This window comes from Eriocheir sinensis, chromosome 20, assembly GCF_024679095.1.
Source record: "Eriocheir sinensis breed Jianghai 21 chromosome 20, ASM2467909v1, whole genome shotgun sequence".
Lineage (NCBI taxonomy): Eukaryota > Metazoa > Arthropoda > Malacostraca > Decapoda > Varunidae > Eriocheir > Eriocheir sinensis.
In genome coordinates this window covers 20,973,505-20,987,139 of record NC_066528.1, presented here as the reverse complement: position 1 = coordinate 20,987,139, position 13,635 = coordinate 20,973,505, and the positions used below count along the sequence as shown (strand labels likewise).

At 46.3% G+C, this 13,635-nt stretch overlaps 2 protein-coding genes across 11 annotated transcripts in view; both read left to right on the top strand.

Annotated features, from left to right (window-relative positions):
* LOC127001377 (LIM/homeobox protein Lhx3-like) overlaps positions 1-4,628 on the top strand; it is an 89,270-nt gene extending 84,642 nt beyond the window's left edge. For 8 of the 10 annotated variants that reach the window (XM_050865932.1, XM_050865933.1, XM_050865930.1 and 5 more), the window contains exons 7-8: positions 84-206; positions 1,085-4,628. In XM_050865932.1, the coding sequence (XP_050721889.1) occupies positions 84-206; positions 1,085-1,281 (320 nt within the window). In that variant the 3' untranslated portion in view covers positions 1,282-4,628. The remainder of the gene's footprint in view (positions 1-83; positions 207-1,084) is intronic. The other 2 variants (XR_007755220.1, XR_007755221.1) reach the window with 2 other exon arrangements.
* A 3,198-nt stretch (positions 4,629-7,826) lies between these two features.
* Positions 7,827-12,288, top strand: LOC127001379 (transmembrane protease serine 9-like). The gene is made up of 7 exons (XM_050865934.1): positions 7,827-7,953; positions 8,984-9,091; positions 9,381-9,587; positions 9,893-10,045; positions 10,425-10,600; positions 11,326-11,448; positions 12,139-12,288. The coding sequence occupies exons 1-7, from the start codon at positions 7,902-7,904 to the stop codon at positions 12,277-12,279; spliced, it is 960 nt and encodes a 319-aa protein (XP_050721891.1). The 5' UTR covers positions 7,827-7,901; the 3' UTR covers positions 12,280-12,288.
* The last annotated feature ends 1,347 nt before the right edge of the window (positions 12,289-13,635 follow it).

Here is a 13,635-nt window from a genome sequence, read left to right as displayed (position 1 = left end):
TTATTATTATTTCCTTTTTTTGTGCCCTTAAGCTGTCTCCTTTGTTGTAAAAAAAAAAAAAATCATCATCACTATGTTTCCAGGTGCCGGCACGCCCCCGTACATGGCAGGGGGCGGCCACTCCCCCTCCGGTCCCGTGCCGCCTCACCACCTCGCCGCCGCCTTCCCCTACTCCGAGCCCCTGCCGCCCTACCAGACACCCATGGGTACGTGTGTGTGTGTGTGTGTGTGTGTGGACGGGACTCTGCCACTCTTACTGACATTCTTCCACTTCTTCCTCCACTCTTTCCTTCTCCTCTCTCCTCCACTTATCCCTTCCCTCTAATTCTTTCTTCCAATGTGTGTGTGTGTGTGTGTGTGTGTGTGTGTGTGTGTGTGTGTGGACGGGACTCTGCCACTCTTACTGACATTCTTCCACTTCTTCCTCCACTCTTTCCTTCTCCTCTCTCCTCCACTTCTCCCTTCCCTCTAATCCTTTCTTCCAATGTGTGTGTGTGTGTGTGTGTGTGTGTGTGTGTGTGTGTGTGTGTGTGTGTGTGTGTGTGTGTGTAAGTCTTTCTGTCCGCCTAACCATATGTCTGCGGCTTTTCCTCTCACTTTCAATTCTCACATCAACTATTTATAAAGGTCAAAGAGGAGGTCAATCGGGTCCCAATGAGTGTTTCGTTAGATTCATGGTGCAGAGGAACGGTCAAACCACCACCAGGGTCATAAAACTACTCCTGAAAATGCCCATAACTCCTACGAAAGCCTTGGCAAATATGTGTTTCTTAGGTTCATGGTACAGAGGAACGGTCACACTACCACTAGGGTCATAAAACTACTCCTGGCAATGCCCATAACTCCTACGAAAGCCTTGGCAAATATGTGTTTCGTAGGTTCATGGTACAGAGGAACGGTCACACTACCACTAGGGTCATAAAACTACTCCTGGCAATGCCCACAACTCCTACGAAAGCCTTGGCAAATATGTGAACTTGGGCGACGAAATGTTTTAAAATACGACCCAATATTTTACGCCCAAACAACAGCCACAGACCAGAGCCTCGTCCTGCCCTCCCTAACCCTTCCCTCGTCCCCTCAGCCACAGCGGCGGCGGCAGCAGCAGCAGCCTCGGCGGCGGCAGCAGCAGCAGCAGCGAGCGGGGGCGTGGGCGTGCTGACAGGGGGCCCGGCCAGTGACCTCAGCTCCAACGGCTCCAACCCAAGCTACCCCGAGTTCCCGCCCTCCCCCGACTCCTGGCTGGGCGACATGCAGCAGGACCACCACCCGCAGTACTAGCCGCCCACCGCCCGCCGCCCGCCGCCCGCTCTCCTGGCACGTACAGCAGGACCCCCACCATGGCAGCCCCGCCCACCGCCCACGATGCCCTGACTGCCCGCCCTCTTGACTCCTGGGTTGACGGAGTAACATGAACCAAAAACATACCCCGCCCACCGCCATGAATTCTGGGTAAACAACGGTCTGCCAAGATGACCACTATCAGTGGTGCCCATGCCCCGCCCCACCGCCCTAAATCATGGGTAAGAAACGGGGAAACATGGACCAGTCTGCAGAAGTTACCATGCCCCGCCCACCGCCCTAACTTATGGGTATAAACAACAGGGCACCAACGATCCTTAATATCAATATTTGCCATGCCCCACCCAACGCCCACTGCCCACTCTGACTCCCGGCCCAGAGAGAATGAAAGAGGTATTTGGCTATATAGATTTTAAGGTGAACTCTGAATGCTGACAATAAGACTCAACACTAAATATTTATAGCAACTGATAGCCAGGGATCTTTAGCAAGGCGCTGGTACTCTATAATACATCTTTCCCGCATGGACAGAAAACAAAAGAGAGGCATTTGGCTATATAGATTGTAAGTTGAACTCTAAATGCTGGCAAAAAGACTCGACAGTAGATATATATATATAACAACAGATAGCCAGGGCTCTTCAGCAAGGAGTTGGTACTCTATATTATATCATGGAGACAAGGAAAGAGAGGCATTTGGCTATATAGATTGTAAGGTGAACTCTGACTACTGGCAAAATGTGTTACTGTACCTTATGAGAAGCGGGGAGGTGACAGTCATCCATGTGCCCACTGTGAAGCCTATCCGAGGAGACAGTCTGTTATCCAGTTAGTTCAGTTCAGTGGGTATAATATTTCAGTAAGACCTGCAATGGTGGAAGATATTAGTTCGGGTGAAGTAATAAGAATGAGGGTTTTACACACTCACACACACACACACACACACACACACACACACACACACACACACACACACACACACACACACACACACACATACCACCCTCAGTCAATCGTCCAGCCAGCCAGTCATTTAGTTAGTCAATCAGTCAGCCAATCAGTCAGTCGGCCATTCAATCAATCAGTTCGGTGTGGCAATGAAATCCATCCAGTCAATCAGTTAGTCAAGCTCAGTCAAGGAAACTTTCAGTCAGTCCAGTGGCGGTGATAACCATTCAGTCGGTCAGTCAGTCAGCCAGTCAGTCCCTCAGAGCCAGTCAGACCGGTGTGGCGGTGAGAAACTAAGTCAGTCAGTCAGTCAGCCAGTCAGTAAGTCCCTCAGAGCCAGTCAGACCGGTGTGGCGGTGAGAAAGTAAGTCAGTCAGTCAGTCAGTGAGCCAGTCAGTCCGGGCGGCAGGGACTCCAGGGTGACTTATTATAAACGCGAGAATCAAAGTCCTGCAATTTTAGGGGTAACGTGTGTACATAGATTATAATAACATAGAGCGGCACCTCCGTACGTGTGTGTGTGTGTGTGTGTGTGTGTGTGTGTGTGTGTGTGTGATGAGGTGCCACGCGTCACTTTTCAATGGACAAGTTCCCTCCCGGTCCGGTCAGGTCAGGTCAGGTCACATGGAAATATTGATGTCTCCACTATGAGCATTACCAAGCCTCTGAAGGTCACAAAAACGAAGATAAGGAAAGGAAGATAAAGAAAGGGAAGAAAAAGGGACTTGTTCTGTAGGAGAGATTTTATATATTAACTTTAACTTCGTGTGTATGTGTGTATGTGTGCATGTGTGCGTGTGTCTGTCCGTCTGTGTCTGTCCCAAAGGAGAACAAACAAACTTATTCCAATGTATATAAATGTATAAATATGTAGGGATTGACTTGCCTCCCTCCCTCTGTCTGTCTGTCTGTCTGTCTGCAAGAGTATATACCACATAAAGCATTTCTGCCACACTTAACGACCTTAGATTTGTATAAAGGTAGGGAAAGAAAGTGCAATGTGTGTGTGTGTGTGTGTGTGTGTGTGTGTGTGTGTGTGTGTGTGTGTGTGTGTGTGTGTGTGAGAGATCACCTCCATCACGATGTTCTATTGTTTTGTAGTAAGCCAAAGACTCGTTTAATTTTAAGTGAACAAAGAACTTCCCAACGTATGATAATTGCTATGTTCTTAATGTCAGTCAGTCAATCATTGCTTTCATCACCTCACTGCGTAGCCAACTAAGCTTACCATCATGTATTCATTTTAGTTATCAGTCGGCTATTTTGGGTACCTCGTCATCCCATCCCATACACAACACTTTCTCAAGGTATTTATAAACTTTCTCAACTGGGCTTTTTGTAAGAGTATATGTAATGTGTTTCGCAGTTCCTCAAATGTGATTAATATCTTCAGTACAATCGCTTTCTCATTCGCTTACTAGATTAATTATTACTATTATTATTATTATTATTATTATTATTATTATTATTATTATTATTATTATTATTATTATTATTATTATTATTATTATTATCATTATTAATATTATGTGTTAGTTTGTACCTGCATTAGTTTCTAGACCATGTGTGTGTGTGTGTGTGTGTGTGTGTGTGTGTGTGTGTGTGTGTGTCATGTCTGTTGCTAATGGTCCGTCTGTCAGTCGTTCAAAACATTATTAGCACCAGACATGAAGGATGGAATCAGGCGTCTCATCGTGACGAACCGGGCAAGCAATCAGTGTGGCATGATGATGACGATGATGACGATGATGGTGATGATGTTCTGTGTGTCACTTATGGCTAAGTCTCACATGTGACTATCACTGGGAACTGTGTGTGCGTGTGTGCGTGCGTGTGTCAGTGGTGTATAGGTCTGTGTGTCACTCCCTGTCGTGAAGGGTTGGCCTCGCTGCCTTGCACGTCCCCCCCCCCCCTGCCTCCCTCCCTGCCGGCAGCCTCCCCGGCCAGCCAGACACACCCTGCCTCGTGGACAGCTGAGTGTCGTAATTTAAACAAGAAGGAAGAGCCTTTCCCTTGTTATAAATGCACCGCAATGCTCAGTGCCGTCAAGTACAACGGGGAGTAAGAGCAGCGAGCGTACTAACCTTAATTAAGGCTAAGGCAAACGTAACGTAGGTTGTTGTTGTACGTACGGTGTCACTAAGTTAAGGCGGCGTCACGACTGACAAACCTCCACGAGCAGTGAGCCCACCTGCTGCTGCTGCTGCTCGCCGCACACCTGGCTCGCGAGTTTTCGCTCGCGAATTAGGACTCCCGTCTGTGCGGGGAGCTGCTGCCCGGCGAGCAACGACCAACCACCGAATCAACATTTTAGCCCAATGTAAAATGTTACATGTATACTGTATTCATATACAGATAACATAGTAAAGAATGACTACATCCATAGTTTTCATCAAGGTGCCAAAACTTTACTATAGTGGGAGTCTCGTCCTCCAGGACCCTTTCTGTCACATGGTTCTCGAAATAGCCATGAGTCGCACATTTCAGCGGCGAGGACTGAATATAAACACGTTATTTACCTTTCCTACGCCGCCAAGCACAGCTGTCGTAGCTAACACTCCACAAATGCTCCAAGGGTAAAGGTTGCAGACGCCAGGGCTGGGACTTTATTAATATATAACCTTGGGCCTATTTAATATATAAACTTGCTCGTCCTCCGCCGCTCGTCAGCGTGCACGAGGACACAGAGATATTGCTCCACAGTAACATCTCGCCGCTCCCGTGCGAAGCTCTTTAGGTTTTTTCCCCAGTGTGACGCCGCCTTCAGCCAATACAGACTCACATCAATGAGCCAGCAGCACAAATCTGACTGACGTCCATCTAAACTTATATATCAGGAAGCAATTGAGTGTCATCTAAGCACAGTCACCACACACTGACTTACTCCTGCAAGTGTCCAGCGCAGGGCTCACTCCCATCCCGCCTCCAGTCCAATCCCTTTTTTCCTTCTGCCCCGCCCCCTCCTCCTCCTCCTCCTCCTCCTGTTGTTATATCCCCGGCCAGTCTGTCCAAAGCTACCTCACCTCCATAACACTCCACACAACTAAATTGCAAACTTGATGATCATATGAAACAGCACAGAGATGTTACGTGGTGAAAGCCAACACACACACACACACACACACACACACACACACACACACACTGTCTTCCTCTCCCAGACTTAGCATCGCACACTCACTCACAAGGCGTCCGGCGTGGGTATATTTGAGAGGCTGTGTCAGGGAGGGAAATACAGGCCGCTGGAGGGAGGGCAGCCAAGGCCACCCTGTACTATAGGTGAATACAGTCTCGACTATGATTTGTATCTGTACTGGTTTGCTCTCTCCTGATGTTACGACCCGGCCGGTGCTAGAATGGACTCAACGATGGAGGAAGCGCTTGCTTGGCCCGGGTTATGGTCTTGGTTTGGGAGTAAGTTAAGTTAGAACAGCCTGAAGTCCTTTATCTGTATTGCCTCCTGCCTACGATTTAAACGCTTTCAAGAAGGGAGTATCAACCTCAAAATCCGACTACTCTATTAACTATTTGAAGGAGCAGCGCCATAGGGCTTCTTTTTACCCTTGAGCTGCCTTCCTACAAAAAAAAGTTAGGTTAGTTAAGGTTAGATATGTGTGTGCACGCATATACATAACCTAAGCTAAACTCTGCCAACCTAAGTTAACCTAGTCCCAGACCCAACCAAGCGTTTCGCCCAGCCCTGTATCCACCCTGGCAGCGGCGTTACTACCCTGAGTGTTTGCTGTATGTACTCCTCCGTTCGTTCGCCCTCCGTACGTCACGTCTCAAGGTGGCTGGCCCGAGGAGCCGAACAAAACAAAGCCTCGGCCGGCCCAGCAGCGACTAATGAAAATGTATGATAAATGACTTTATGGATCATGTGACTTTCATTCATTGACCTTTACTTTAGAGCACCCAAGGCAGCTGAAACTTCCCTGCTCTGTCCTCCTCATATGCCTTCTCCTCCCTCCTTGAAACATTTACCAGGGCAAAATAGAACACACTATCACCACACGGAGAACCAGGTGGAGAGATGAAATTAGAACCTTTACCGGGGCAGGATGGAGTACACTAACACTAGACAGAGAACCAGATGGCAGAGAGATGGAATTAGAACCTTTGCCTTGTCAGGAGCAGGATGGAGTACAGCAACACCAGACAGAGAACCAGGTGGCAGAGATAAAATTAAAACTTTTAACGGGGCAGGATGGAGCACAGTAACACCTGACAGAGAACCAGGTGGCAGAGATGAAATTAGAACCTTTGGCGGGGCAAGAACAAGATGGAGTACACTAACACCAGACATGCAGAGAACCAGGTGGAGAGATGGAATTAGAACCAACGCCCACACACACATGCGAACACACACCTCTTTCTCGGTGTTTGGTATGGTGGAAATTGAACACCGAGTTAAACAGAAACAGAACAGCAACACTTCCTATAAAGCCTCGGCGTCCCTCCATCACTGGGCCACAACTCTGTCACATCTCCATAATATACTGACCATTTTGACATTCCGAACACTACAAGGTTGAAATGACAAATGAAATAACGTGCATTGCTTACAGACCTGAATTTTGCCCTGGTGGTCATCTGCTATCTGATCTGCTGGAAGGGCGGCGTGTGTACAGTGGAGTGGTGTGGTCACAATACGGGTCACGGGAGCAGATCACGTCATACTAACGTTTGGAGTTTTGACCCCGACTTCGAACAAAAAAAAATTACACGACTTTCTTTTCCTTTTCCTTTTTCCATCGCTTCTATATTTTCCGAGTTTTCTTTATAATTTTCCGTTTTTCCGATTATTTTCTTTTCTCCCGATTATTTTCACTATAATTTTCTTTTCTCCGATTCACACCCACACGAGACGCACGCTACGCACTTCAGTACACTTAAATCCACTTAGAAATCGCCGTAAATAAGCCTTGAAGTGAATAAATAATGAAAAATAAATGAAAATCCACGCGTCGTTCTTCTCCCTTCGCGCCAAGAAAAAAACTGACGCTCTCGAAAGGCTCCAGCGTTGCCAAATTGTCGTACTGAACATTATATTTAACATTTTTAAGCCACAAACTCTCGTACCTAAACAAAATGCGATAGAAAGTTAAAAATTAGCGATGAAACTGTTATTTGCTGATGTTTATCTCTCTCTCTCTCTCTCTCTCTCTCTCTCTCTCTCTCTCTCTCTCTCTCTCTCTCTCTCTCTCTCTCTCTCTCTCTCTCTCTCTCTCTCTCTCTCTCTCTCTCTCTCTCTCTCTCTCTCTCTCTCTCTCTCTCTCTCTCTCTCTCTCTAACAATGTCACTCGTTTACTCGTACCCAAACATTCAATTACCAACGCCCATGTTATCACCACCACTACCACCACCACCACCATCACCACCACCACCACCGCCTCTCAGACATTTGTTTCTCCAGCACTGAACAATGTCACTATTTAAGAAAAAAACAGTGCAGACGGTCTTCTCCTATCCAAAACATTTCATTACCAACGGCATTGTTATCACCACCGTCACCATCTATTCCACAACAAACGTGACTTTAAGGGCGCCGTGGCAAGCAGTAACGTGGCTTGTTGAGAGAGACTTGAGGCCAGGCGATGATACGGGGGGTCACTCAGAGCCTCGACGCCTCCGCTACCGCCCTACGCAAGGATGGATAAGCTCACTGTACCGTCAGTTCTGTTCTTCTGCGTCACCCTAGCAGGTATACTATGCAGATATATAAGTCAGCTGTCACTAGTCTTCCTATAGCTAGTTCTTGAGGGAATGTTACAAGCCTGCTGTCACTACCATTGCAAAGTCCAGAGGCATGGTAGTTTATCTTTAACAGTAAGGGAAAGGCTCATTGTACCGTCACTTCCCTTCCTCTGCGTCACTACCAGGTACTATGTAAATATATAAGTCAGCTGTCACTAGCCTTCCTATAGCTAGTTCTTGAGGGTATGTTACAAGCCTGCTGTCACTACCCTTGCAAACTCCAGAGGCATGGTAGTTTATCTTTAACAGTAAGGGAAAGGCTCATTGTACTGTCATTTCTCTTCCTCTGCGTCACCCTACTGCATGTACTTTGTAGATATATAAGTCACCTGTCACTAGTCTTTCCATAGCCAGTTCTTATGGTTATGTTACTAGCCTGCTGTCACTACCCTTGCAAAGTCCAGAGGCATGGTAGTTTATCTTTAACAGTAAGGGAAAGGCTCATTGTACCGTCACTTCTCTTCCTCTGCGTCACCCTACTGCATGTACTTTGTAGATATATAAGTCACCTGTCACTAGTCTTTCCATAGCCAGTTCTTATGGTTATGTTACTAGCCTGCTGTCACTACCCTTGCAAAGTCCAGAGGCATGGTAGTTTATCTTTAACAGTAAGGGAAAGGCTCATTGTACCGTTACTTTCCTTCTGCGTCACTACCAGGTACTATGTAGATATATAAGTCACCTGTCACTAGCCTTCCTATAGTCATGCTCTTCTTTCCTACCCCTCCCTCCTTATCTCCCTTTCCTTCCTTCCCTTTTACTTTCCCTTTCCATGTCTCTCACCCTCCCTTGTCGACTACGTATAGGAAAGAAGTGTGTGTGTGTGTGTGAGAGAAAGAGAGAGAGAGAGACAAACCTAATACTCTCTCTCTCTCTCTCTCTCTCTCTCTCTCTCTCTCTCTCACACACACACACACACACACACACCGGTAAATCAGCTCGGCCTCACCTCACCAAGCCGTGTTCTTCCCTCACAGGTGGCGGCGTATGGGGAGGGGCGGTCAGTAATGAGGGTCAGTGCGGCTGGCGGTGGTTTGGCAACACGCGACCCAGCAGGATGGCGGGCGGCGACCTGGCGGGGAGAAGTGAGTTAGTGTGATCTCTCTCTCTCTCTCTCTCTCTCTCTCTCTCTCTCTCTCTCTCTCTCTCTCTCTCTCTCTCTCTCTCTCAACAGCAGTAAGTATACATAAATAACTGAATAAATAACTTAGGCGTCAACAAAGCAATTCCGATTCACCAGTTCGTCCATTTGGCGGATCTAAGAACAGTCAAAAAGTATAAACAAACTCATTATAACAAACAAACAACGAACTATATACAAACACAATCTTTCTCTCCCTTTTAGTCCTTCTTTCTCTTTTCCTTCCTCTACAGACGAATTCCCTTGGCATGTCTCTCTGCAACTGAGACATGACGAAGGGTTCCAATCTGAGCACTTCTGCGGCGGCGCGGTGCTCAACAAGCGATGGGTGCTCACCGCCAGACGCTGCTTTGACCTCCAGCGTTTCGCCAACATGTCCATTGACCCCTACAAGTCGGTGGTGGTCAGGGCCGGCGAACATAACCTCAACCAGACGGAATGTAAGAAGCTTGCTGTTGCGTGTTGTGTATGTTAAGCAGTGACAAGCAGACCATATAGGGAGGGGCCAGGTAGCTTCAAGCAGGCGGGTAAAACAAGGAAAAGTTGGGTGCACGGCCAGGTAGCTTCATGCAGGCAGGTAAAGTATATGTCACCAAACTGCTCTCTCTCTCTCTCTACTCTCTTCTCTGCACTCATGGCTTTCCTTGGCAGCGTCGGAGCAGAACAGGTTAGTGGAGGAGCCTGCCTATCTATACGTGTCACCAAACTGCTCTCTCTACTCACTTCTCTGTTCTTTCCTTGGCAGCGTCGGAGCAGAACAGATTAGTGGAGGAAGTTGCTTACCTCCCCGGACATGATATCGCCCTTCTGAAGGTGATCGCGCCCTTCACGCTGCAGCCAAGAACCGTGGCCCCCATCTGCCTGCCCGACCCCAGCGACGACCCACCGAGCCCCCCAGGTGAAGGAACTTGCTTTTTTTTGTTTTTGTTTTTGTGTGTGTGTGTGTGTGTTCATATCTTCTCTTTTTATTCCTTCTTTCCTTCCATTCACTTTCTTTCTTCCTTTCTCTCTCTCTCTCTCTCTCTCTCTCTCTCTCTCTCTCTCTCTCTCTCTCTCTCTCTCTCTCTCTCTCTCTCTCTCTCTCTCTCTCTCTCTCTCTCTCAAGGACAAAAACAAATAAGCTGTTCATCTATCTATCTGTCTATCTATCTATCTATCTATCTATCTATCAATCTGTCTATCTATCTATGTTCCAATATGTTTCAATTTACTTTCACTAATCTCTAATATAACCTATCGACTTTTCTTTCCATCTATCTATCTATCTATATTCTCAGGTGACTGCGTGCTGGCTGGGTGGGGGGATACGAACGCGGGTCCCTCCAACCTTCCGATGAGCCTCAACATGCCCATTCTTAGCGGGAATGAGTGTATTAACTTCGGCGTTCCCTTCAGTGAGTCCATCTGCGCTGGCTACGTCTTCGAGGACAAGGGTGCCGGTGCCCCATGCTGGGTGGGTATTAGGCCACGCACACACACACACACACACACACACACACACACACACACACACAGTTACTACTAAAAGAAGAAATTACCACCAGGAACACAAGAGGACATAGTAAAAAATTGAGGAAGAGAAGATGCTTGAGAGACATAAAGAAATCTAGCTTCCCGCAAAGAAATATAGAGGTTTGGAACAGACTGAGTGAGGATGTAATATCGGCGAGGAGTGTCAAAGCTTTAAGGACAAGTTGGATTAATATAGATACGGAGACGGGACCACACGAGGAAAGGAGGATGCTTGAGAGACATAAAGAAATATAGCTTCCCGCAAAGAAATATAGAGGTTTGGAACAGACTGAGTGAGGATGTAGTATCGGCGAGGCGTGTCAAAGCTTTAAGGACAAGTTGGATTAATATAGATACGGAGACGGGACCACACGAGGAAAGGAAGATGCTTGAGAGACATAAAGAAATATAGCTTCCCGCAAAGAAATATAGAGGTTTGGAACAGACTGAGTGAGGATGTAGTATCGGCGAGGAGTGTGCAAAGCTTGAAGGAAAAGTTGGATAAATGTAGACACGGAGACGGGACCACACGAGCGTAAGCCCAGCCCTGTAAAACTACAACTAGGTAAACACACACACACACACACACACACACAGAGAGAGAGGTGTCAAGATCCTCCCCCTCCATGTAACTTCACGTATCTTTTCTCTCCCCCGCGGCGTCAGGGGGCCATGGGTTCACCGCTGGCGTGCCGCGGGGCTGACGGGCGGTACTACGTGTGGGGCGTGTTGACCGACCTCACCTCCGTCTCCTGTCTGCCGCCTCACACGCCCGCTGTCTTCGCCGAGGTAAGCCGCGCGCCAGAGTTTACTTACAGCCGGACATGTTTATAAGAACGTAAGGAGTCTGCAAGTTTATTTTCTTCCGTATTCAAGTTATTTTCGTCAACAGACTTCTCTTCTCTCTCTTTTTTTTTATCCTCTTCGCGTCCCAGTTTCTTTTTTTCCATATTCAAGTTATTTTCCTCAACAGATTTCTCTTCTCTCTCTTTTTTTTATCCTCCTCTTCGCATCCCAGTTTCTTTTCTTCTATATTCAAGTTATTTTCGTCAACAGATTTCTTTTCTCTTCTCTCTTTCTTAATTCTCCTCTTCGCATCCCAGTTTCTTTTCTTCCATATTCAAGTTATTTTCGTCAACAAATTTATCTTCGCTATTTTTGTATCCTCCTCTTCGCATCCCAGTTTCTTTTCTTCCATATTCAAGTTATTTTTCTACACAAACTTCTCTTCTCTCTTTTTTAATTCTCCTCTTCGCATCCCAGTTTCTTTTCTTCCATATTCAAGTTATTTTCGTCAACAAATTTATCTTCGCTATTTTTGTATCCTCCTCTTCGCATCCCAGTTTCTTTTCTTCCATATTCAAGTTATTTTCCTCAACAGATTTCTCTTCTCTCTTGTTTTTATTCTCCTAATCGCATCCCAGTCTCTCTTCTTCCATATTCAAGTTCTTCATTACCTTCTCTCTCTAACATCTTCAGGTGGGTCACAGCATGAACTGGATCGAGCAGACCGTCGGCAGCGAGGAGGCTCCACCCACGCCCAGCCCTGAACTGCCCACCACGCCCCAAGAACCCCCGACGTCGCCCGAGTGCAAAAAAGAGGATCGGAACACCCTTTAGGATCTCCGTACGGCGATAACACAAAAGTAGCCCCGGAGTTTGGCCCGGAGATAAAATGTAGCGCTTGGAACCTAACGACAGGCTCCCTATACAAACATACGCGTCTACATCCCTTCAGACCTAGAGATCTTAGCCTTTCATAATTGTAGAAGGAAATAAAGTAGTCACCGAGTTTGGCCCCGAGGATAAAATGATGTAGCGCTTGGAACCTAACTACAGGCTTACTATACAAATACACGCGTCTACATCCCTTCAAACCTTCACGATAGTAATATAACAACACTTGAAACCAAACTACAGGCTTTCTATACAAACACACGCGTCTACATCCCTTCAAACCTTCATGATAGTAATATAACAACACTTGGAACCAAACTACAGGCTTTCTATACAAACCTTCATGATAGTAATATAACAACACTTGAAACCAAACTACAGGCTTTCTATACAAACACACGCGTCTACATCCCTTCAAACCTTCATGATAGTAATATAACAACACTTGGAACCAAACTACAGGCTTTCTATACAAACACACGCGTCTAAATCCCTTCAAACCTTCATAGTAAACCTCTTAACCTTTCATGATAGTAATATAACACAACTAGCCACAAGGTTTGGGCCTAAGATGAAAAGATGTGGTAGCTCTTGAAACCAACTAACCATAACAGGCTTGCCATAACAGTTACATAGTTTAGTCTGGTGTAAATCCCTTCACCACAGATTTCCATAAAGTGTACAATCAAAATTAGTCACATAGTTAGGACCGAAAGATGAAATGCAACGCTTTGAACATACGAACACCAGGCTTTCCAAAATAAAATAACCAACACACGCGTAGTTCCTGCAATCCATTGTACCTTAGTTAACCTTTCATACCGAGAGAAACAGAGGTAATGCTGTAGTTCTGCCTTGAGATAATAAAATGATGTAGATATTGGAACATATTAACAACAGCCTTTCCATAATAAAATAGCCAACAATTCTGCACCATAGCTAACCTTTCATACTAAGAGAAAGAAAAATAATGCTTTAGTTCTTGCTTAAATAATAAAATGATGAAGATATTGGAACATAGTAGTAGTAGTAGTAGTAGTAGTAGTAGTAGTAGCAGCAGCAGGAACTATACCTCAAGCAGGACGTAACAGCAGAATCTTTAATAATAACACCGTTCCGGCTCCCTCTCAAGGTTACTGAGGACGGCTTAAGGATCTTCATTCTTACACACACCGGCGCCCAAGCACACATAATTGACAAGGCTTCCGTAGGCGTTTTGAGCATTTCCAGAGATAGTTTAACGACCCTGGTGGTAGTGTGACCCCCCCTTCTGTACCGTGAACGTGGAAAAACTCTCAT

Coding starts and splice junctions, on each gene's coding strand:
- LOC127001379 (XM_050865934.1), top strand. CDS start 7,902: ATGGATAAGCTCACTGTACCGTCAGTTCTGTTCTTCTGCGTCACCCTA. Junction 7,954..8,983: donor CTTCTGCGTCACCCTAGCAG/GTATACTATGCA, acceptor CTTCCCTCACAG/GTGGCGGCGTATGGGGAGGG. Junction 11,449..12,138: donor CGCCCGCTGTCTTCGCCGAG/GTAAGCCGCGCG, acceptor TAACATCTTCAG/GTGGGTCACAGCATGAACTG.